The 21789-nt window shown below is 38.5% G+C and overlaps 2 protein-coding genes across 4 annotated transcripts in view; both read left to right on the plus strand.

The window, feature by feature from the left end:
• tspan9a (tetraspanin 9a) overlaps positions 1-2296 on the plus strand; it is a 167751-nt gene extending 165455 nt beyond the window's left edge. For all 3 annotated transcript variants that reach the window (XM_085913919.1, XM_085913918.1, XM_085913917.1), the window contains one exon: positions 1470-2296. In XM_085913919.1, coding sequence (XP_085770045.1) covers positions 1470-1541 — 72 coding nt within the window. In that variant the 3' untranslated portion in view covers positions 1542-2296. The remainder of the gene's footprint in view (positions 1-1469) is intronic.
• Positions 2297-8543: 6247 nt separating this feature from the next.
• The window catches only part of tspan33b (tetraspanin 33b), a 13913-nt gene continuing 667 nt past the window's right edge, over positions 8544-21789 (plus strand). The window contains exons 1-7 of the mRNA XM_085914792.1: positions 8544-8639; positions 12391-12448; positions 12830-12957; positions 13112-13186; positions 16992-17087; positions 18569-18697; positions 21033-21194. Coding sequence (XP_085770918.1) covers positions 8544-8639; positions 12391-12448; positions 12830-12957; positions 13112-13186; positions 16992-17087; positions 18569-18697; positions 21033-21194 — 744 coding nt within the window. The remainder of the gene's footprint in view (positions 8640-12390; positions 12449-12829; positions 12958-13111; positions 13187-16991; positions 17088-18568; positions 18698-21032; positions 21195-21789) is intronic.

Here is a 21789-nt window from a genome sequence, read left to right on the forward strand (position 1 = left end):
TAACTTTGAGTAAATACAGAAGAAATACAGAAAAATAGAGAGAAATAATCTCTCTATTTTTCTGTTTTTTTTTAAATATCCACTGTAATGTACGGCACTGAAGAAAAATTGAGTCACAGTTCCTCAAGATTTAGGTTTAATGTATATTGTACATTGGAGCTATCTGTTGTATTAAAAACTGGTTTTAAGTTTAAATAATAAATTGAGTAATGCAAAATATACATTTTACATTTCATTCCTGTCATAGATGCTATCACGTGAGATAAAAACAATGGTGCAAACTAATAAAGTACAACTACTTCCTTACTGTACTGAAGTGGATTTCTCAGGTTATCTGTACATGTTTGTACTTTTTGTCCACTCTTTACTTGACTTTTTTTGTAACCGCCACGGCGAATGGCCCAATGTGAAAAGGTATAGGTACCGTATTTTCCGGACTATAAGGCACTATATGGCACTATAAGGCGCACCTTCAATGAATGGCCCATTTTAAAACGCTGTCCTCATATAAGGCGCACCGGACTATAAGGCACACCGTCAGCTTTTGAGAAAATTTGGGGTTTTTAGGTGCGCCTTATAGTCCGGAAAATACGATAAATGGAAATAAATAAAGCCAAATTTGGTTGATTTAATGATTGGCATCTTGGGAAAACAAACAGCTGCAAGAAAAATGAATTTGAACTCTAGAACATTAAAGGTGATAACATAAGAGATTTGGGAAACTAAGCTATTCCGCAGCTTTATTTAAGAGATTTGCATCATGTTGTTGGTGACAATATCAAATGCGTGTTAGAAGAAGAGGAAACATATTGTAAGCCGAGATTTTCATTTGTTTTTTCCCTTTGGCCCAAGTTATCAAAATGATAAACTAATTTGTATTCTTTTTGTTGCACTTTTTAGGAGGTACATCAGTATTTCTTACACCGGTATCTGTACTTCTACTCAAGTAAAAAGTTTGAGTACTATCAGGTACTCTTGCTGCATCTGGAGCTAAATATACTTGGTGTAAAATGACCGATATAAAAATGTACTTTGTTCAGCGGTCTTTCATCGACAGGGTGTCATTTTCCTTAGCGGTTGAAATATTATTCATTTTTACTTCACGGTGAGGTGTACTAAGATGTGCTCGCTGTTTTAGCAGATAAAGGTGTTAGGATGAGCCTTGCGACTGTCTTTGATGTACAAATAGGACGCGTAATGGCAACTTGAAAGAGACTCTACCCTGCCTACTAAGGCATCTCCATTTACTTTTGTGACTTAATGCTTGTGACCACCATTTCCTCTCAGAATCTTTACCTTTCATTTTAGTAGATGTTTGAATGAAGATGTGCTGGTGTTTCACAGTGGGAGTTTTACATCAAAAAGCATACGTGCCATATAAAAAAAAGAAACTAATGGCCTTTATGTGCTCAGGTATATCACACACAAACCTGTTTTGACATATTTTGTCCTTCTCTTTTTGTCCATAGCTTCTGGGCATGGCATTCTCCATGACGCTCTTTCATCACATCCACAGAACAGGGAAGAAGTACGATGCCTAGCCTCAGGAGAAGAGGCCTGTCAATGCCTGAAGGGATGGAACTCTGATTAAATGTACCCCCCTCCTCCCACACCACTGCTGCCACTACTTTACAACCATCCTTTGACTCTGTTCCTAGACTCTGTGTGCAGATTCCATGTGTCGCCGCTCTGGGCTCTCTCCTTTCGCCATTCATTTTTGCCAAAGAGTAACACAACTGGAAGAGGAGCAGGGATAAATAATTTGGTATTGAAGAGAATCCTGTTGGTTGTCACTCCTCCCTTTTAAAAAAAAAAAGAAAGTTCTTTGTTTGCCTGGAATAACAATTTGCTGGAGAGAACCACTCACAGACACCAAGACATTTCAGACTTTTGCTAACACTTCCCACTCATTGGGGAAAAGAACATAGAACTCCTCCCTACCTATGTATTTCTTGTGGAGTATGTATTTGTCTTTCCTTTAGACTTAAAAAAAAATCATCCCCCATTTTTGTTGTATATGAAAAAAAAGTCCAAAATGGCATGCTAGTTTTTTACATCACCGACTTACCTTCAAAGCCGCTATCACTCTTTTTTTTCCCAAAATCTTTGATATGTGCGTGATGCCCCTTTGGAATGTAAGTAACCTACAATGTAGTGTGTGTTGCATTTGATGTGAGCAGCATAGACATGTCAGGATGGTGTTTATTATGATCCAAGGGTCATATATTTTCCCTTTGACTAGCATTTTGGGTAAAGTGAATGGGATTGAAGGAACCTATTAAAGGGAGAGAAATCATTTCGAAATAAATTCCGCTTTATTCTTTGGATAACGGTACAAATCCACCTGGGTAAAAACACACAGTGTGCTGCCACAACACAATTCCCACAGAGACAATATAAATTGTGTAAAATGGTTGTTTATTAAAGCTCCACCAGGACTGTCAAGAAAAGGATCCCGGGTGATGGAATTCCCCCTTTGAGAGTACAAACTAAATTGTGGTCTATGCTTGTGTTTTATCACATTGTTCCACACGGCAAAGGTTAGAAAAAGAAGGGCGTAAAAACACAGAATCATGGGCACTAGAGGCAAAAACAGTATTCATTCTGATATCATAAATTGTGTTAGTGGGAGCAGCGAAAGGTTTCTTCTTTCATAATCCTCCGTCACACATTTGTCCTCCCCTCATCTGTCTCTGGAGTCCGGGGGTAAATTCTTCCCCTTTATCTTTGAATTACAAAGGAGCATTGGGGTGCAAAATAAATTTTAACACCACGAGAAAAAAACACTGCAGTGCTCTTATAACTTTTTTTTTTTCAGAAACAAGCTGTAATATAGCATCATAATGTTGTGTGAGTGAATGTCAAAATCCCTAAATGATTCCAGCAGGCACTGCCATATTTTCATCACAATTTAAGAACTGTCATAAAAAAAAACACCAAAAGAGTGAATATCCTCCCACATCTCCCATACCTAAATGAGTCCCTACTTTCAGAGAGCATCCCAGATGATGTTCTCACTCAGGTCACGCTGCTGTATTTTTGTCACCACTCCTATTCCCGTGCCTTGTGCTTCCTGGCCACCAGAGAACTGGATGATGGGGCGGGTAGGTCGATCAAAGCTGAGACATATAGCTATGGCAACATGCCTTAAAGGAAACATCTATTAAGGACTCTTTACCGCATGTACCCAAAAAGCTTGAGAATCAATCTGCCACCTTAAACACTGAAAATACTTGGGTTGGTTCTCTATGTCTGGTGCGGTGACTTCAAGGGAAATGGCCTCAGGTGGGAGGCACATGAAACATCATTCCATCAGTACAGCTCACTTTATTTCAGTTTGGTATGGAACCCTACCCCCCTCCCTGTCCCACCCACATTTCCATTGTCAAACAGCAAGTAAGCAATCACCCAGTGAGGAGCCGGTTGCAGTGAACCTACAGTAACTAATTTACGGGGAAGATGTAGACGGCACTTATTTGAGGGCTGGCATTTATTATTGTGCGTGTGTTCAAACATGGGCAGACATTTTAAATAATAAATGGTAGTTACATTTTTCACTCAAAATGACACATACTACATAATTTCTACTCTTTAGAGATAGAGAGTTTAGTAACAGCAGCATCTCAAGATTTTCTTAGGACTCCCTGATTTTATGTTTCCCATTTTGTATTGGTTTGAATAGCCAGCAGAGAAAAATGTGGGTGTTTTTGTTTACTTAAGATGGATGTTCTTAATCTTACTTATCCACCTTTGCTATATTTTGTTACCGATTTCTTAAGTTGTTCTTAGCCAAGTACAACTCCTACTGACACATATACATTAATCAGCAAAATTTGTCTTTGCTTATGTCATTCTGCATTTCCAATATGTCATTGGATTTAAAATACAAACATATCTATTATTTTTACTGTTGAACATTTTATTGTACAATGTTGAAATGTTACCCCCCACACATTTCAATCGAGTTTAGCAGACCTCCCTGTTGTATGATGTCCTTAATCACGTTGAGAGGCCATTTTCTCAAGAGGACATGCACCTTTGAAACTAATTAGGAATGAATTATATGCAAATATATTTTATTTGACAAATGTACAAACTTGGCCCTTACCAGAGCAATATTGAACCACGTTTTATATTAGTTGAATAATTTGGTTATAATTCGGAATAGTGTGGTTGGACCATTCATAAATTGAAATTTAATTAAGAGCAGTTTTTACAAATGGCTTCCCCCCAACACACACGCACACTCATGGTCTTTGTCATTATTTGAATAAATTGGTCGAATAAATTATTACAGTACAGGTGCAGTGCTATGAATCCATTTCATTGGATGGAGAGCTATTACTTAGATCAAAAGTTATAACATTTTGAATTCAAGAATCATTTTATTGGACGAATTAATGGTTTTCTTGTTTTTTTGTATTTATTTTTATTTTATTTTTGCAAGGAGGACTATGTTCAAATATCATCCAAGTCGTAGCATTTCTTTGCTGGTGCTAGTGGAAAAAAATTGCAATGTTGCTCCAAGTGCATCTTTGGACTTCTGACACAAGACTGGTATAACTTCGATCTTGATTCCACGGTTTTCCAACCTCACAGCCTGTGTGAGATCACCACGAAAAGTAACACTTAGCTGAAGTCTCGATTTTTATATTTTAATGTTGCATCTTTTTTTTTTTCATACTGGAAGTTGACCTTAAGACCGAACATATCAGAGGTATAGATGCATCCTTCCTTTTTTTCCCCCCAACCATCTTATATATGTAGAGGATATGACCTTTGTTTTTGAGGTACAGATTTTTTTTTCAAAGAGAAAGGCCAGATGACAGGAAGCAAAAGAATTACACTTACATGCAGTGACCCTGTTGGCACTCATTCACTTGGTGGTCCATATGCTCCAACGCGACTGGTCGTGTCCATGGGGTGGAACATGACAGCTGCTGATGTACAGTGCAGGCAAGAGTGGGCACGGCTCTTCCGCTTGTGCAAACTCTCGGTGCATCCCTTATTTACAACTGCACTTTGCAGATGAGGAGCACTATACACAGTAGGAAGACCAAACCCTGGAGAGGAAACAGCTGTGACAGTTCAGGCAGTCACAAGATGTTGAATTCATATTACAGTGATGCCAACTTTCCATTATCCATACAGGCTCATCTTCGTGGGTGAGCTGGAGCCTATCTTGCCGACTTGTGGTGCGATATACCTTGGGTTGACCTCCAGCAGGTTGAAAGGCAGACTATCATCCAGTCTCCCAATCACACCTATAGATAAAGAGTCTTCAATGATCTGTTTTTAGCAAAAATAAAAGACGCTGAGTGTCACACATTTGATACATGACCTAAAAACTCTCAAAGGCTGGAAATCAGAAATGCTCATCTGAGCATGAACTCCGTCTCAACCCTTCATATTGTCATGGCTTTGTAGATGTCAATACAAGGATGAATGCGGTTTCAGCAAAAGATGTTTAATACTGTTATTTTTGTACATTGGCTCTTGCTGTTTGAGTATTTGTTTTTTTAGTGTGATTTTCTTGTTGTCACCTCCCTCCCCCCCAACAACACACAAACAGACACACAACGAAGAAGATCCGCTGTGAGACCATGGCATCATTAAGTTTGCTAAATGATTCAGCAAACACTTTTGTTAGTGTCTACAAGGTGTAAAAATGTTGCTTTGTCTTAACACAGCTACAAGCACAAAAGGCAATTAAGTCTGAGTTGATAGCAGTGGAAATTTGTCATGAAGCACTCCTTGAATGCCAAAAAGGGATTTCAGTACTTCACACTTCTTAATAAGATCTGGTTTAATTGAATTTGAATGAGACGGAATGATCAGCTCCTGTCTTTTAAGCATGATACCGTGTGAAGCCCTGTTATGAACAATTCATTCATTCATTAAATCAGCTTTTTACATTAGCCTTACTAGTAAAGATTATTGCCAACTCTGAAGTGGAAGCCACAGGACTTTTTTTGCTTCCATTTTAAAAATACAATTTCTATTAAGATACTGGAAAACTCACTCAAACCATATATATGCACACAAACATTTCATCGCTGCTAATCCACACTAAAGACATATTTAATTGCATAGCCGCATTTCCTAGTTAACGTAGGAAGCCGTGATTGAAAGTTAAATTTAAAAAAAATCATACAAATATAAAGTTAATCTGGAAAATAATCTTACTAAGGTCCAAATTTGCATTTGTGGGTCGGTATTTTTTAACTGTAAAGGGTACAACAAAGTGGCAAAAGACTCTAGGGTGTGAAGATTGCAATAAGAAAAAACTAAAGTCGATATTTTTACAATTTCCATGTTAGAAATTACCTCGGAAATACCAAAATCTATTTGAATGCCACCGAATGTTTTTTCTTAACAGGGTGTAATAAGATCAGGAATTAAAGAATGTAAACAGAAATGGTGATTGTCTTTCATTCTCATTTCTAACACTACTTGTGGTCTTATGGTGCTACAAATTATTATGATAATTATTATGATAATTATTAATTATTACACACAACACTGAATCGTGACATTGGCATGAATTTGTGTGCATTCACCACATTAAGACTGAGAGTGTGTGGGTTAACAAATTACATAACAGTCAAAAAGGTGACAAAAGGTTTTTATGGCAAGACATGATTTCTGACATTGTCCATTTCTGGTTGCATATTGTTTCTTTGAAGCTGATGTAAGCGATCTTGTAACGATGCCTGAGTTTCTTCCTTTTAAAATGCAAAACAATCCACTTCTTCATTTCTTTATGCATAACGGTTATTTTTAAGAATAGGAATCGTGTACATTTATGTAAATGTGTTTTGTTGCTATGTTCTTGAGCATCATATTTGACTGCATTTGAATCTTGTATCTTTTCTTGGATGTGGAAATAATTCCTCTCACAGATGAGAGGAAACTGTGGAAACATCCACAAAGCCACAGAGATGGAGGAAGAATGCACATGCAGTAATTGGCTTTTGTCTGCTGTGGATAATATCAATTCAGTTATTTTTTTGTGTGTTTTTGCCACCTTTGACATATTATTCCTTTGATCTCCTAATTTTCCCGACCCGCCTGTGCTTAACATGAATATATGAGATGTGTGCTCTAAAAATGGTGTGTTTGATGTTGTGTTCTGTTGGATGGCACTATCTGATTGCCAGCAGTGTTTGTCCTGTGGAGTTATTTTTTCTGCTACATGTGAAAGCACTCTGAACAAGCGGTGCACTTACCATGGCTTTCTTCTTAAAATCAACTATTTTTTAAATAAAAGACAGCGTGTCCAAAAAAAAATTCCTCATTGCATCCCACTCATCTTATTTTTACTGAGACATGATCACTCTAAGGTGTGTAGTGTAGCCAATGCAGAAAGCGGAGTTCATGAGAAGCCTGTAATGTAATTACCATTAATTAAAGTACAGTAGTTCATAGCGCAGTTTAGGGAATACAATTAAAAAAAAAACCACATGAAGAATGAGGTGTTTCTGCAGCATGGAATCAGCAGAAAGCGAGAGAGAGAGAGAGAGAGAGAGAGAGAGAGAGAGAGAGAGAAGAGAGAGAGAGAGAGAGAGAGAGAGAGAGAGAGAGAGAGAGAGAGAGAGAGAGAGAGAGAGAGAACTTGAATAGATAAGTATCCAAATTCACCAGATCAGACAGAGAGACAGAGACAAACAGAGAGAGAGAGAGAGAGCGTAAGTAGTAGTTGTATTAATAAATATTGGCAAAAGATGCACCCATTCCCTTTTCTGCTTCTCATCTTCTCCACCTCCTTAAAACGAGCATGCCAAGGCTTTCTTTTGCAACAATGAAATATACATCTTGTTGAGGTACGCTCTATTGTACTTCTTGTTGAGTCAGCAGCAAAAGTCTGAGTTTTTACCTCCTTTTTCCGTCCTTCCTAGACTGCTATTTCAGCACATCTAAATGTAGGAACAATGGCAACCATCGTCATTGTTGTCAGTCCTAAAAATGTGTCGTATACGTACGAATAATGGAATCATACTTGAACATCTTTTGCTATTTTCAGTGTTAGGATGGTTTGATGGATACAAATCTGAAAGCAGATTCTTTGTCCTGACATTGCTCTTTGATGAATACTTAGCTAAGCAGCATTGCAAAACAAGAGAGAATGAAAGAAAGAACCCAACACGCTGCATCAATTTTGCAGCTGAGGTTCATACTTTCTATTCTAGACCAAAACTTCCAAAACAATAATACTAAAGGATTAAACATCAAACGGGAAACTAGAATTTGTGGACAAAAGGTTCTGCACTGCAGGCCCTCACAAATCTGTTTGTTTATTCTGACCTTCAGGTCTGTATAGATGTTTCTGGGCCACACTAGCATGACGTGGTCCTTTCACTGACAACCCCCCCCCCACACACACGCGCACTCACACTTTTTTTGGGACAATCTGTAACCAGACTGTAACCCCCTCCTCACAGACTCGCATGGCGGTGGAAGGGCTGCATAGCAGATCCGATTGCTCTTTTTGAGCACAAGTTGTCGTGCTTCTTTGTGTCAGACTGGAAGAGGGGAAATAAACAATGGACAGGAAACATCATCTGGATCGAGCAGAGACGTTCTCTTTCATCAACCCTTGGATTCGATATTTTCTCTTCTTTTTCAGCTTCTTATTTTGGGTGAGTAAAGATGGAGGCCTACTGTGGCATGTCAGGAAAGAAAGGAACAGGCAGGTTTTGTAAAATAACAGCACATACGCCTGACATCATCAGTTAGGGCAAAGGTGTCAAACTTGTTTTTTGTTGCGGGCCACATCGGCGTTATGGTTTCCCTCGTGGGGCCATTAATGAATGTGTGTGGATAATATCACATACATACAACATAATTTTCCAATTGATTTTGAAATTTGGATTATACAAAAAATGTTGCAATATCTCATTGTTATTTAAAGTCAAAGACAAAGGAAAGACAATTAGGAATTTTGGTATGTTATCGAGCAACATTGAGTTGACACTCATGATTTCAATTTTGCGGGCCACATAAAATGATGTGGCGGGCAGATCTGGCCCCCCGGGCCTTGAGTTTGACACCTGTGAGCTAGGGCTTTAGAAAATAGTCAGTTCAAGCCAACAGAAAAGATTAAATTGATAAATATATGGAGCAAATTCTCTTAATAATAAATGAAGACGTATAATTTAGATTGTGTCTGCGGTAGCAATTGGCAAGGGCACCTCACCTCCCCTGGTGGAACATTTTCTCATTTTTTGCATGGTCATTGATCACTGTAGAAAATGTTTTTTATCAAGTCATTGTCACAATAATACAAAGAACATGTCCCTGAGCCAAACCTTTACATTGTTGCATGTTTTTCTAACGATATTCCTGAATGATTTTGTCTTCATTATCACAGCTCAGATTGTTTGGCTTTCTGTGAAAGAAACCAAAGGCTTCAAAGACATTACCCAGCATCGCTATTTGGTTGAAATGATGACAAGATTGTTATCTCCCCAGTTTGTATTCATATCAGAAAAACAACAATTACACACAAAAACCCAAGTTTCATGGCTCTCCATATCCCAAAGATTAAATTCCCCCAAACTTCTGTAAGTAAAGAATGAACCGAATGAAAGAGGAACTGTCAGCTTGAATAGCCCAGGGTTGTGTGCAAAATGCCTTCCCGTTGAAAAGCACATGCCAACTGTGATTACATTGACTAAATTTAGCCTTCCAATACTGAGAAATTCCAACAAACGAGTGACAATAAGCCTGGCTGAAAACGTCAAGCAATCAAACATTATCACATATTATCATCACAAACCATATATCACACGTGCAAGGAGTGATGTCAAGATGCAAAGAAACTGGCTTAATTGCATCTATTCAGCCACAAGTAGCCATTTTCACCTTTGTCTGTGGTGGCACTCCAAGCGACCAGGGAACCTCACTCTACACATTGCCTTTCAATTTTCAGGATGAAAAGGGTAAAAGTATCATTTACAACATTTTTAATTCCAAATATTGCTGGACTAAACTGTTCTTTTCCTGCTTCATTCATTTAGTTTTCATGCAGGCCACTGATGCGGCAAAGGTGTTGATTCACAACTAAATTGGGCCTTTATTTAAATGAATTTCGTTTTGCCCGCGGCTCCTTTGCTTCGCTTCAAGATCAGTCAAATTTTGCAGGACTAAGGTGCACGTGAATCCTTCTAAATAACCACGCCTGGGTCTCCCTTCACGCTGTGTTTCGAGCAGTTACTTCAACACTGGCAGGCACAAGGCCTGGCTGTTGACTTTGTTTTTTGGACATGAGCTCGGAAGTGAACACTGTGGCTTTAATCCATCAGGCCTTTGTCTTCACGTTCCCCGTGGCTCTGTATGGCTGGCTTTTACCTCCCCCGCACAATCCACCTGATTCATCTCTTTCACAAGCCTGAAAAAACGAAGCAGGCTTCTATTCAGCATGCATGTGATAAATACTCAAAAACGCTGTGGAAGAGTGGAAAACGGGACTGCCGGTGGCCTCACTCCTACACAAGCGACAATATCCTTAAAGCAACAAGATGAAAAGAGACTTGAAAATTCTTTAAAACACCACAGTGTACAAAACACGAACAGTTTATTTTGTCTATTGTTCTTTTGGAGAAATGAAATTCCTGGCACATATTTCAAACACTTATGTAGGTTGCAAAATGTATAAGATAAAAGCCTTTCTTTAAATCAAACTATGCCTCAGACTTCAAGTCTCTGTAGCTACAAAATGTAAACAAAGGAAATTCTTTTTACATCTAAACACAATGGATTGCACACACAGTTAAGAAGAGGAGATAAATGTATCTTTAAAACTCAATAGAAAGCTTTGTTATATATGTTCTGTTGTTCTAATGTTTTGAATTGTAGGCATTTCAGTGAAAATGGCCCCCTGAGCAAAGATCACCCCCCCCCCCCTCTTCAGCAACTCCTCACAGCCTTCATTGTTTTGGGCCACAATGTGGGGAGCCCACACCCCATTGGTGGTCCCTTCTTGGTGGTTTGTTCGTTCAAGTGTAAAGTTTTCTTGTGTTTGGCTTTAAGCCTTAAGGTGAATCCCAAGCTCCAAACACGAGTTGATTGCAGACATGCTTTCAACTACCTGCTTTTCATCTCTGCAATTGTTGATCATGACAGCTGAATAAAAAACACATTTGCCAACTGTTCCCAGACAATGGGAACATTTCAAATTGGGTGAAGCAAAAAATAAAAGAAAAAAAAAGTCAGATGAAGTCAGGTGTTTTTTTCTGACCAAGATCAAGTGACACTTTAAAAGAGGCAAAACATAACTTTGCATAGAATTTTTCGTTTGTGGTGATTGAATAGTACACTTTCATAATTTAATTATCTTACCCTTTTTTTTCATAAAAACAACCTTTTTTTTGTTCTTCAAACTTCAGATTTGTCATCATTTATGGTAAAAGTACTGGAGCACCACTTTCTTAATTCTTTTAAAACGTGAATTGTACCAACTGGCATTTAAGTGAGTGCATTAAAGCCCCCAATAGTGATTGGAGGGGAAAAAAAATCCCTCCAAAACAGGCATACTTGCATCCAAAGAGCTATTAGATACAACCCATTAAATTAATTGAGCACTATAAATATTGAGATGTCTTTATTGCAAATTCATTTTGAAACAGATGCAAAGAAGAGTGTTTCTTTTTGACCACCTTTCAACCTTTCTATTCCGTTCTATGGTATATTTAAAAGCACATGTGCTGGAAAATTTGCGTTCTTGTTTTGTCACATGAATAACACATTCAGTGTCTTTCTTTCATGCAAATGTAATTGAGCGATTGTGATCCCGTCCTTCTATGCATTTTTGTTTCTTCTCGGTACCTGAAATAAATCCTTTCAAATGTCAGAAAACTGTTCTAGATGTTTTGATCAAAACCGCACTGGTGACAAATAGCTAAGGTCAGCAAAATGCCAGAGGCAAAGAGCGGCTATGTCAGAAAAAAAGTAGTTTCTATCACCATTTCATGAGCTTCGGTGAAATTCATTCTGGTTCAAACTGAACAAAAATAGATTTAAAAAAATGCCAGCAGTACTGAGAAGGAACATGTTATTGTCAAGTGTCTCCATAATAATGGGTAACATGCATAAAAGAAAACAAGTAAATTACATTTTACATATCAAGTAATACTATAATTGCAATTAGATTATGGACAGTCATACCTTTCAAACTTCATGGGACTTTTTCTGTTCCAGCTTAACAGCATGCTTGAATTGATTTTGCCTCTGTCCTCACCAATGTACTTCTGGATGAATGGAGAGTGGTTACTCTATATTTTCTTTCATTTCTCCCTGTAGGACTTTCAAAAATATTTGTCCAGTCATCTTGTTGATTTTTACAATATATATGGATATAATATTAAAAAATGTGCCCTCCTCCCCCCACAGGTTTTCTCCTTGTTGATTGTTGCAATTGGCGTATATGCTAAAGTCCAGAAAGCCACAGGTACAGTATTTTATTTATTTTTTTAATTGAACTGTTATTCACTTTTTTTGTACTCAACGTGATGACTTATTGTTGCTTACCTCAAAAGGGTTGTCTTTAGTGAATAGCCTTGATTAACACAGTTAAAGATTAAAAATAAAAGCATTCAGACTTATGGGCTATTAAGATATTGTTCAATTTACCAAACATCCATATATGGCCCTGCGTGTCCTTGTTAACGCTTTCCCAGTCAGGCAGTTTTAATTTATCTCAAAGACTTAAGCTGGCTATTGGAAGGGGTGTGGATGTGTGTTATTGATAGAAATGCATTGGGAATGGGGTGGAAAATAACAGACGGTTGCTCTCTAAGCAGACCCAATCCCATTTCTGTCTCATTGCCAGACACTGTGCGGGACACGTTCCTGATCGACCCAGCTGTCATCCTAATTGTAGTGGGGGTGGTCATGTTCTTCGTCACTTTCTGTGGATGTATTGGAGCCCTCAGAGAAAACCTTCGCCTCCTCAAAACAGTAACATTTATAACAGACATATCACAAATATTGACCCAACAGCTGCTTTCCCATATAGCTACAAGTTCAATCCAATCTGAAAAGACGTTTATTTTATCTATATTGACAAATCTGTCTGGCAGAAATTAGTCACATTTGTCTTTTGTGCTTGCAGTTCTCTTTGAGTCTATCACTGGTCTTCCTAACCCAGCTGATCATAGCAATTCTGGGCTTCTTCTACTCAGACCAGGTATGAGCCTTTTGTGACAACTCGCTTAATCATTTGACATCATAAAATCAATAGAGCAAACCCTCTTGGGATTCATTATTGAGTCTATGATTTAATTCTACAGCAGCGGCTTCACCAGCAGATTGCCATTTTACAGTAAGTCATCTTGTGCTAGGTTCACACCAGACACAACTTTGGAAACACTCCTGAAAGCCCATATAAAATATGTAGGCCTACATGTCAACCAACCTTTACACAGGTAATTGCGCTCAGTTTTGATTGACACTGTGAGAGACGTCATAATTAAACAATGATGTTTGATAGTAGTTTGCATTGCCTCATGATGCCTCATTATATATGAAACAGACAAGTCCGCTGTTTTTGTAGACAGGTGCAGATACGCTCGCCATAAAAACTGTCGCATCTTCATTTTCCTGCCGAGGCAAGTCTAGTGTACGGAGGAGTTTTCTCTGAAGAACTGAACATTGAAACCATTAGGGTCGCATGCCCATAGAGTTGGACCAAAATTCTAGGGAAAACTCTGCCAGTGTGTTTTTCCATTCTGCCTTTTTTGTGTTGCCCTCCCCATGAGTTGTCATCAGGCCAGCCAGGGAACATAGTCCCTCCTGCGTGTCCTAGGTCATCCCAGGGGCCTCCTCCCGATGGGACGAGCCTAGAACACCTCACCCGGGAGGTATCTGTGAATCTAACACATAAATCCATGAGCCTGCTTTGTAACAATGAACTATTCTAAAACACGATGATACACTGCAGGCAGTAAGCAGTGTTTTTCAATAACATACAGTTTATAAATCTGATTTGCATTAAAATTTATTCTGCGGTGTCATGCAAATATTCTGCAAGTTTTTTTGTGGCTTTGCTGTTAGCTCATTAATACATTGTGGGATTGACCTTAAGCGTCCTCAACTATAAAGCATGCAAATAAGATGCCGTTCAAATGAACGCATGACTAAGAGTAAAATACATCAGTGATATATGGTAGGAAAGTTTTATTGTATTGTGGAATGTGAAAGAGAAATAAAAATGTCTCAGTGGGCATGAATGACCTTTTCAAGGGTCATTCTGGTTTGATTAATTTGCTGCTAACAGGAAACACAGGAAGCATTCTGAACTCCCATGTTTTCTATTAAATATAATTGATGAGATCAGGCTGTGTAGTTGCTTAGTTTGAAATCAAATAAAACAATGTCATAATAGTACCAGTGATATTTTCATCTCTTTGTCAAAACACAGACACTCATCAGTATTAACCCAAAAACACATGACAGTGTAGTCTCTCAGACGCCATAAAAACTGAACATTAACCTCATTGAAGGCTTTTATTATTCTGCTGTATGGATGCCATTTATACTGAACAATGACATTCATTGATGATGCAGTGTCCACTAAGTATGCACGTGTGGTTCAGATGCTATTAGAGGGTACATTGGAAAAGTAAAAAAAAAATCACCCAATTAATTCTCATACATCCAGACTCAGTGTGTAGGTATGTATTCAACTTAAACACACAAGCCACTATTATGAACATATATCAAGTTTAAACATTTAATTTTATGTACAAGGAACCATTGCCATAATGGATATTTATGTTTATACATTTGTCCAACAGTGGACATTAGGCATGGGTCTGCAACCTGCGGCTCTTCACTCTCATTGTAGCAGCTCCCTTTGGCCTTGAAAAAAACCCGAACATAAATAAATGCTACTTCTTAATTCATTTTTATTCATATTATTAGTTTATTTTCAGGGGCAGTTATGTTGGAGTTTGAGTTGATGCCATCTAATTGAAACATTTTTAGTGAGTAAATTACAGCCCCAACATTGTGTATATCTGTAGCAAATTTTAGACACAGAAGTCACATAAAACAGGCAAGAACAATAGCATTTAGGAAGCATTTTTTTTTCCCAAAAAACACAAATATTTATTTCAGACTCTGATCAGATGATTAGTTGATTGCTGGCTGAACAAAAAAACTAGAGGACCAGAAAACACTGACATGGGCTTGTCAAAGACACTCCTAATTTTATTTTGATGGGATTCATCATGTCTTCATAATTATATACTGCAGATTCTTTAGTAAACATTTTAAGATGTTACCTGTTTGACAGTTTTGTCTTTTGGTGAGCGTTGTTATTACAAATTAAAACTGGCCAGATACTGCGGAAGAAAGGTGTAATCTTCACATCCAAATTGTTTGTGATAAAAGAACCAAAAAAAGTGATTGACAAGGGAACAAAATGAACTTAGTACAACTTTCACATCCAGGGGCCACGCTGACTGTGGGCACAGGCAACAGGCGGGCCTCCAGTCTCTGTCCTAGTGTAAACTGAAAAACTGGACTGGTGGGAGCACTTTCCTCCAGCAGCAAAGACAAATTTCTTGGGAAGCTGGAATGTGTCGTCATCTCCCTCCAACCTTATTCATATGAAAAACACTTGTAGGGCATAAATGGTGGGGAAATGGTGGAGGAAAAGGTATTCGGGAAAAAGATGTACTACAATTCAGAAAAATGTCTTCTGTGACAGACAAAAGTAGAGGGATGCTCTGTGCTGGGTGTCAGTGTGAAAACCGTCAAACGAGCTGACTGCATAAAGAAAGTCTCAAAGGATGGAAACACTAACTGCTAGGATCACTATACTATACTTCTTTACATTTCTTTTCTCTTCCAGTTAGGTTCTTAGTCTGAACAGAAAAATGCACCTGCTGGCATCCACATGTAAAGAAAGCTTTAAATGTTATTCCAACGCTAACTTCACAATATAAACTATGTCTTATTATACCTCGCCACCCTCCACGGTGCACTGTGTCAGTCTTCAGACTGCCTGCTGCTAAACACAGCAGTTTAACAACGCTCCCAGCATCGTTAAATGATTCAAATGCTCTGGATCTTCAAAGTAGATCCAAATGTTCCATTTCAACAGATCCCTTGAAGGGGACTTAAATTGTAACTAATGACATGAGGAGATGATGTTAGGTCCCAAGGTCCACAAGCACACACAGCAAGTGTGATGGAGGGAGATCAACGTGGAACATTCCTGCCCTGTTGTTTGGCAAAACTACTTCAGGATAAAATAGACTTTGATAGAGCTAGCTGTGTTTATCAGCACAACTTGCTTTTCCACGGGATCTAATCAGAGTAATTCCAGGAGCCCACAGCATAACACCCACAGAAGTTCTTTTCAAGCCAAATGAAATTTTATACCTCAGCAGTTTATCAGCATACAGCGCTCTCATTATCATATATTATCTAAATTCAATCTGTATCACCTTGTTTTGACATTTTTAAAGGCGGAGAACTTGGATTGAAGGCCTATTCAAAAGGGGAAAAAAAAGAAGACTTAAAAGGAACAAATTAAGCGGCAGGGTTTAATTCCTAAATGAAGCCAGTTCTGCTCATGAATCAATAAAATTAGGGCATTTCATTTATAATTCATTTGGGTCTTGCTTATATTAACTCAAGCGGAAAATGGTAAGAATTACCACACCAAAATGGTTGTTTACCTTGTATGTATGTATGTATGTATGTATGTATGTATGTATGTATGTATGCATGCATGTATGTACGTATGTACGTGCGTGCCTGCGTGCCTGTCTGTCTGTCTGTCTGTCTACGTATGTACATATAAATATTGTATTTTATATGCATTGGGAGTATGGATCTCACAGGTAATAATGTTGTTGTTAAATGCTGCCTTCTTCCCTGCTCTGGTTATACTGCCACACGTTAACTTGTGAAGATATGCATCTCACAAGATGCTGCGAATATCACACTCATAAATAAACTATTCTGTTTCCTCTTTTAAGGCTCGTGACACCTTGGGAAGGTTCGTGAAGAAAGGTATTGTGCACTACAGGGATGACCTGGATCTGCAGAACGTGATGGATTACATTCAGAAAGAGGTGCCCTGCTCTACTCCGACCCTGCTTAGTAGTGTATGACTTCACAATAATCATACCAGTTTTATTGACATTAGTGTTCTGAAACCACAGCCTGTGAGCACAGAAAGGCATGGACTTCTTTTGTCATCTCTTCTGTGAGGCAAGATTTAAGAGATTCCCTCAACTCATAATGTCTAACTTCACATTGGTACACGAGTGAGCAGTGTTTTTCTATAAAGCAGTCTCTATCTGGTAGGAACAAGTATAGTGCAAAGCCACATTTCTACAAAACACAACAATTCCCAATCAAATAAATTGCAAATAAAAACAGAATACAGTTATTTGCAAATCTCATTTATTTTTGCATGATATTTACGTCTAGATGAGTATCATCATCTACATTGCTCGATTTACGACGGCCCAAACAATGCTACCAATGTATCAAATATTGTTGGACGGATGTTTAGGCCTCTTAAATATTGCCCCATGTCAGAAACATAGATTTGAGGGATAAACAGCACAACTGAGTATCAGTCTGTCTTTAGCAGCATTGTGCCAAATCTTGACAGTGTTAATGTGGTTGTGATTGACTCTTTTGAGATTCCATGAGATAATGTCTTTACCCTTTCAGCTTTTCTAGGGATTTGCAAGACCACACTGCATAAGTCTCTCTGTCCAGACAATCCACAACAAATAGATTTCAACCCGACTCTCAGCTCATTTGTCTGCCAGAAGGACGGTCATGACTTTCTCTCACTCATGTGTTGCACAGGTGTCAGAAAAAAAAAAACATGCATGCAGCTCATTGGCATGTCAAGAAGCATTAGAGTTATGTCCAGCAATGAGTCAACTTTCTGGCTGGAGAGGATGCTATGCTAAAGGTGCACCAATAGAACAACTTGTCAAATTAAAAAATGAACCTATCCTATATAACTGAAGCCAATTTTAGAAAGATGACATTCTGTAGTCAGTGCCATACCTTCCACTGTCTGAGACAGAACACATCCTCAAAGATATTTTCTTGCCAACACTCCTGACTTCAAAGCCAAATGAACACTTGTGGGTTCAGCTTGGGTGAGCTGTTTATTTTCACACAACCACATAGCTAAAACTAAATACAATGCCATCCCACTCACAGCGGTTTATGAGCAGACTGGTGACCGGCTCTAGGAAGGAGGTATCAGGCTGTTGCGGCTGTTGAACTGTAAAGTTGCCAAATTGCCTTGTTACAGATAGGACTACAATTACTCACCCCAACAAAGAACACCAAACGAGAGTCAAGAGCAACAGTAGAGTAAGCAGATAGTCCGTGAACATTTGGCACACTTTCCTTGGATGCAAGTATATACTCAGTTGTGCTACTCATTCCTCAATGTCCCCTGCAAATGGGGATCATATAAACAGGCTTTTTAATCATATAAAATTCATTAGATAGCAGGCAATGTTACAAGTGAGAAATAATCGACCAAACACACATTCCCGTGTGTTTATACTAAATGCAGTTTCAGTGTTGTGGATGGAACAACTACACAGACTGGTCATGGAACTTGTACTTTAACTGCACCAAAGAAAACCCAAGTTCAGAACGCTGTGCTGTTCCATCTTCTTGCTGCACTCCTGTTCTTGGAGAGGTGAGTATTTTCCTTTTTTTCCAATTAATGAAAACCCAACGGTGAAATAAAGCATCGTAGGATGAAGTGAAAATTAAAGTTGCTAAACAAACACGACACCCTCCAAGACTCATAATTGGCTGACTGATTGCCCGAAAGTAATGAAACAGCTAATAGAGTTTCAAGGTGATTTGTCTTTCTCGGATAATAATGAGTCTGCACGACATGAGCGTTTCATTCCAGCATCAGCAAACCTGTGAGAGGCAATTAATGGGGTAGTTCAAAATGTTAAAACTGCTAGCCAGAAATGTATCCTCACTTCACTAATTCAGCCCCCTCCTTGAATCTTTGACCAATCCCGGAGCCACACTCCTTACCAATTTGCACAAGCATGATTATCAAAGGATTCATACCGGCATGTGACTATAAAAGTGTGTACTAATCATGATCAATAGTATGTATATTCAAGTGCATAAGTAAATTGACAGAAGGACATGATTATTTCAGTACATTTACTTATTGTGACATTTTTGTGGTGTATTGTCTAAAATATGTGCCTGGGTTCAATAAACATTGCGCAACACCGATCTAAAGAGATGCAATACAAGACAGACCTTTTCAATATTCAGAAAACAAGAAGTTGGTGGTTTAAGGAAATACTATGTCATCACTGCAAATTTTTTCTTTCAAATAACCCTTTCTAAATGTTCACCCCCCCAAAAAAAAACATTCATTCATTCATTCATCTTCCAAACTGCTATTTTCATGGTCACAAGCATGCTTGCTGGAGCCCATCGCAGTAGTCTTTTAGACAATGCCACTTAATCTATTCCTCCAGAGTAATAACACATTTGATGCTCAACTGTTTTATCAATATGGTGTAAAAGTGGCTATATTGAAGTGGTCAGTCTTGGAAGCAAAAAGCACCCACTTTGAGCCATGCATAGATTTTAATTCATTGTTTCATTTTGTTTCAATAGTTTTAGGCTAAATGAGTTCCAGATGGGCACAACATTTGATGTGCCTGCATGTTTTAATTAGATCCAATACAACATCGAAGAAAGTGTGAAGCAAGGTCGGCTATTGTTTTAAAAGTGATTTATTAGTTTGTCAGATCCTGTAGCTGGGTCGTGCAAAAAGTACACAGCTGACTTTCATGAAACAGGGAGGAGAGGTGTCATCATATCTGCTGTACGGTTTTTTTTTTTTGCAACATTTTGACTCACAGCCCAGAAACATAAATGATACAACCTTGTTATCTCACATTATCCTGCATCATCATCACAGTAGGATTTGTGATATTAAGGTTATTTGTGGTTTCATGGCATAATTTTAAGTTGCACCAGGAGTTAGCAGGCTGTCAGCATGTCATAGTCGCCTGCCTTTTGTTTTATTGTTACCCTATACCCCCCCGCCCCTTCCCTCCCATCGATCCATTTTCTATTCTGTTTGTCCTCATTAGGAAGTACTGGAGCCTATCCCAGCTGACTGTGAGTCAGGCTGCTGCTTATTTCTTTATTTATCTTTCCATTTTTCTTATCAATTCAATCTTGGCAGTGGTTTACATGTCATAGCTTTTGTATTAGATTTTATTAGCCTTTGAAGGTCCAGTTTTGGCTGCTTCGTAAAATCCTTTATTCTTGTATTCAATATTTTGTCAACACAGTACAAACACAAACCTGTGCACGAGAATGATGTAAATGTAGGTTGGAAAAGTAACACGTAGTTAGGAACACAGATAATATATATGTAAATACGAACTCATGAATGCATGCATGCATGGATTACACATATTTGTATTCACCAATATATATTCCAAGCAGTAGACAAAATTCAGTGCTTACATGCCTTACCTGGCAGCTTTCTTTTTTGTCTTCATGAAGACAGAAAAACTAAAGAGGGCAAAGTAGATCCATCACATTGTTATTGATTATATATCTTACTATCAAGAAAACGGAGCGGCGACCTTTTTTTTTTCTTTTTACATGACTGCAAAATCAATTAATCAAATCTTTAAAGAATTGAAGCCGTGCTCCAACCTACTGTCCTGGGCGCGCAACTGCAATGGTGCTTCTGGATCTTCTTGAAGCTTCAATGTCACATCAAATGGACCTTTGTTGGATTTTTAACATTTCTCTGCTGTCATTTTCTTTCTTTCTCTGTTTTGATTGCAATTCTCTGCAGTAAACAAGCTTCTACAAATCTCTCTCCCAGCCGTCTCAACAGTCAACATCCTTGTCAGTGCAGGATGACACACCACCACCAAGAGATTGTTGCCTTCAGAGAACCAGTCTTACATGAATGTTCACATGACTTACATGTTACATGACTTCTTTGTTTGTCTTCTGACACGCAGGCAGTAATCAACACTATGTGTGGCTTTGGGGTTCAAATCTTGGACCAGCTAGAGGCAAACAAGTCAATCTTCCCAGTAGGCTGTGCAGACAGAGCCGTGTTATGGATGGAGTCCCATTTGTTCCTGGTGGGAGCTCTTGCACTGGGTTTGGCCTTGCCTCAGGTAACAGCATGGACACAAACGTCAATAGTTCCTCATCATCGTAATTACCTATCCTCAGGCCTTCAATATTTTAATAGCCCCTTTTTATTTCTTCATGTGGTTTTATTAGATTTTTTGATCCAAACTATATAACCCACAAGATTCTTGTTTGAAATGCGGTTCACAAAAGCTGAGTGTAACAACTTCATATTCAGGACGATAACTATAATATTATTTTTGTCCTTCAACAGGGGTCGATTACAATCACTGGCCACTTAAACAAGTACAAAATGTTCATCAAGGTTCTAAAGATAGAGATGAGTTCTCTGTACTCAAAATGACCAACACATTAATTATCCCATCTCTTGCTGAAGTCAGCTGGGTGAGCCTTGCAGATTTGCCTTTAGCCTGAACAGGGGGTGACATAGAAAGAGCTGAATTGATGTTGGACAAAAACAAATTAAGTGGGTTCTGATCTACAACTTGGCAGCAGACGGCAGAGTTGAAAGTTCTCAGTAAATGAGCTGAATGGAAGACAACATGCCAATAACATGTGATTAGCCCACTTCAACTATCAAACGTCGACAAGTCCGCCAATCCGTTGCACCCCTTGTAT

This window comes from Syngnathus leptorhynchus, chromosome 6, assembly GCF_054491065.1.
Source record: "Syngnathus leptorhynchus isolate UIUO chromosome 6, UIUO_Slep, whole genome shotgun sequence".
NCBI lineage: Eukaryota > Metazoa > Chordata > Actinopteri > Syngnathiformes > Syngnathidae > Syngnathus > Syngnathus leptorhynchus.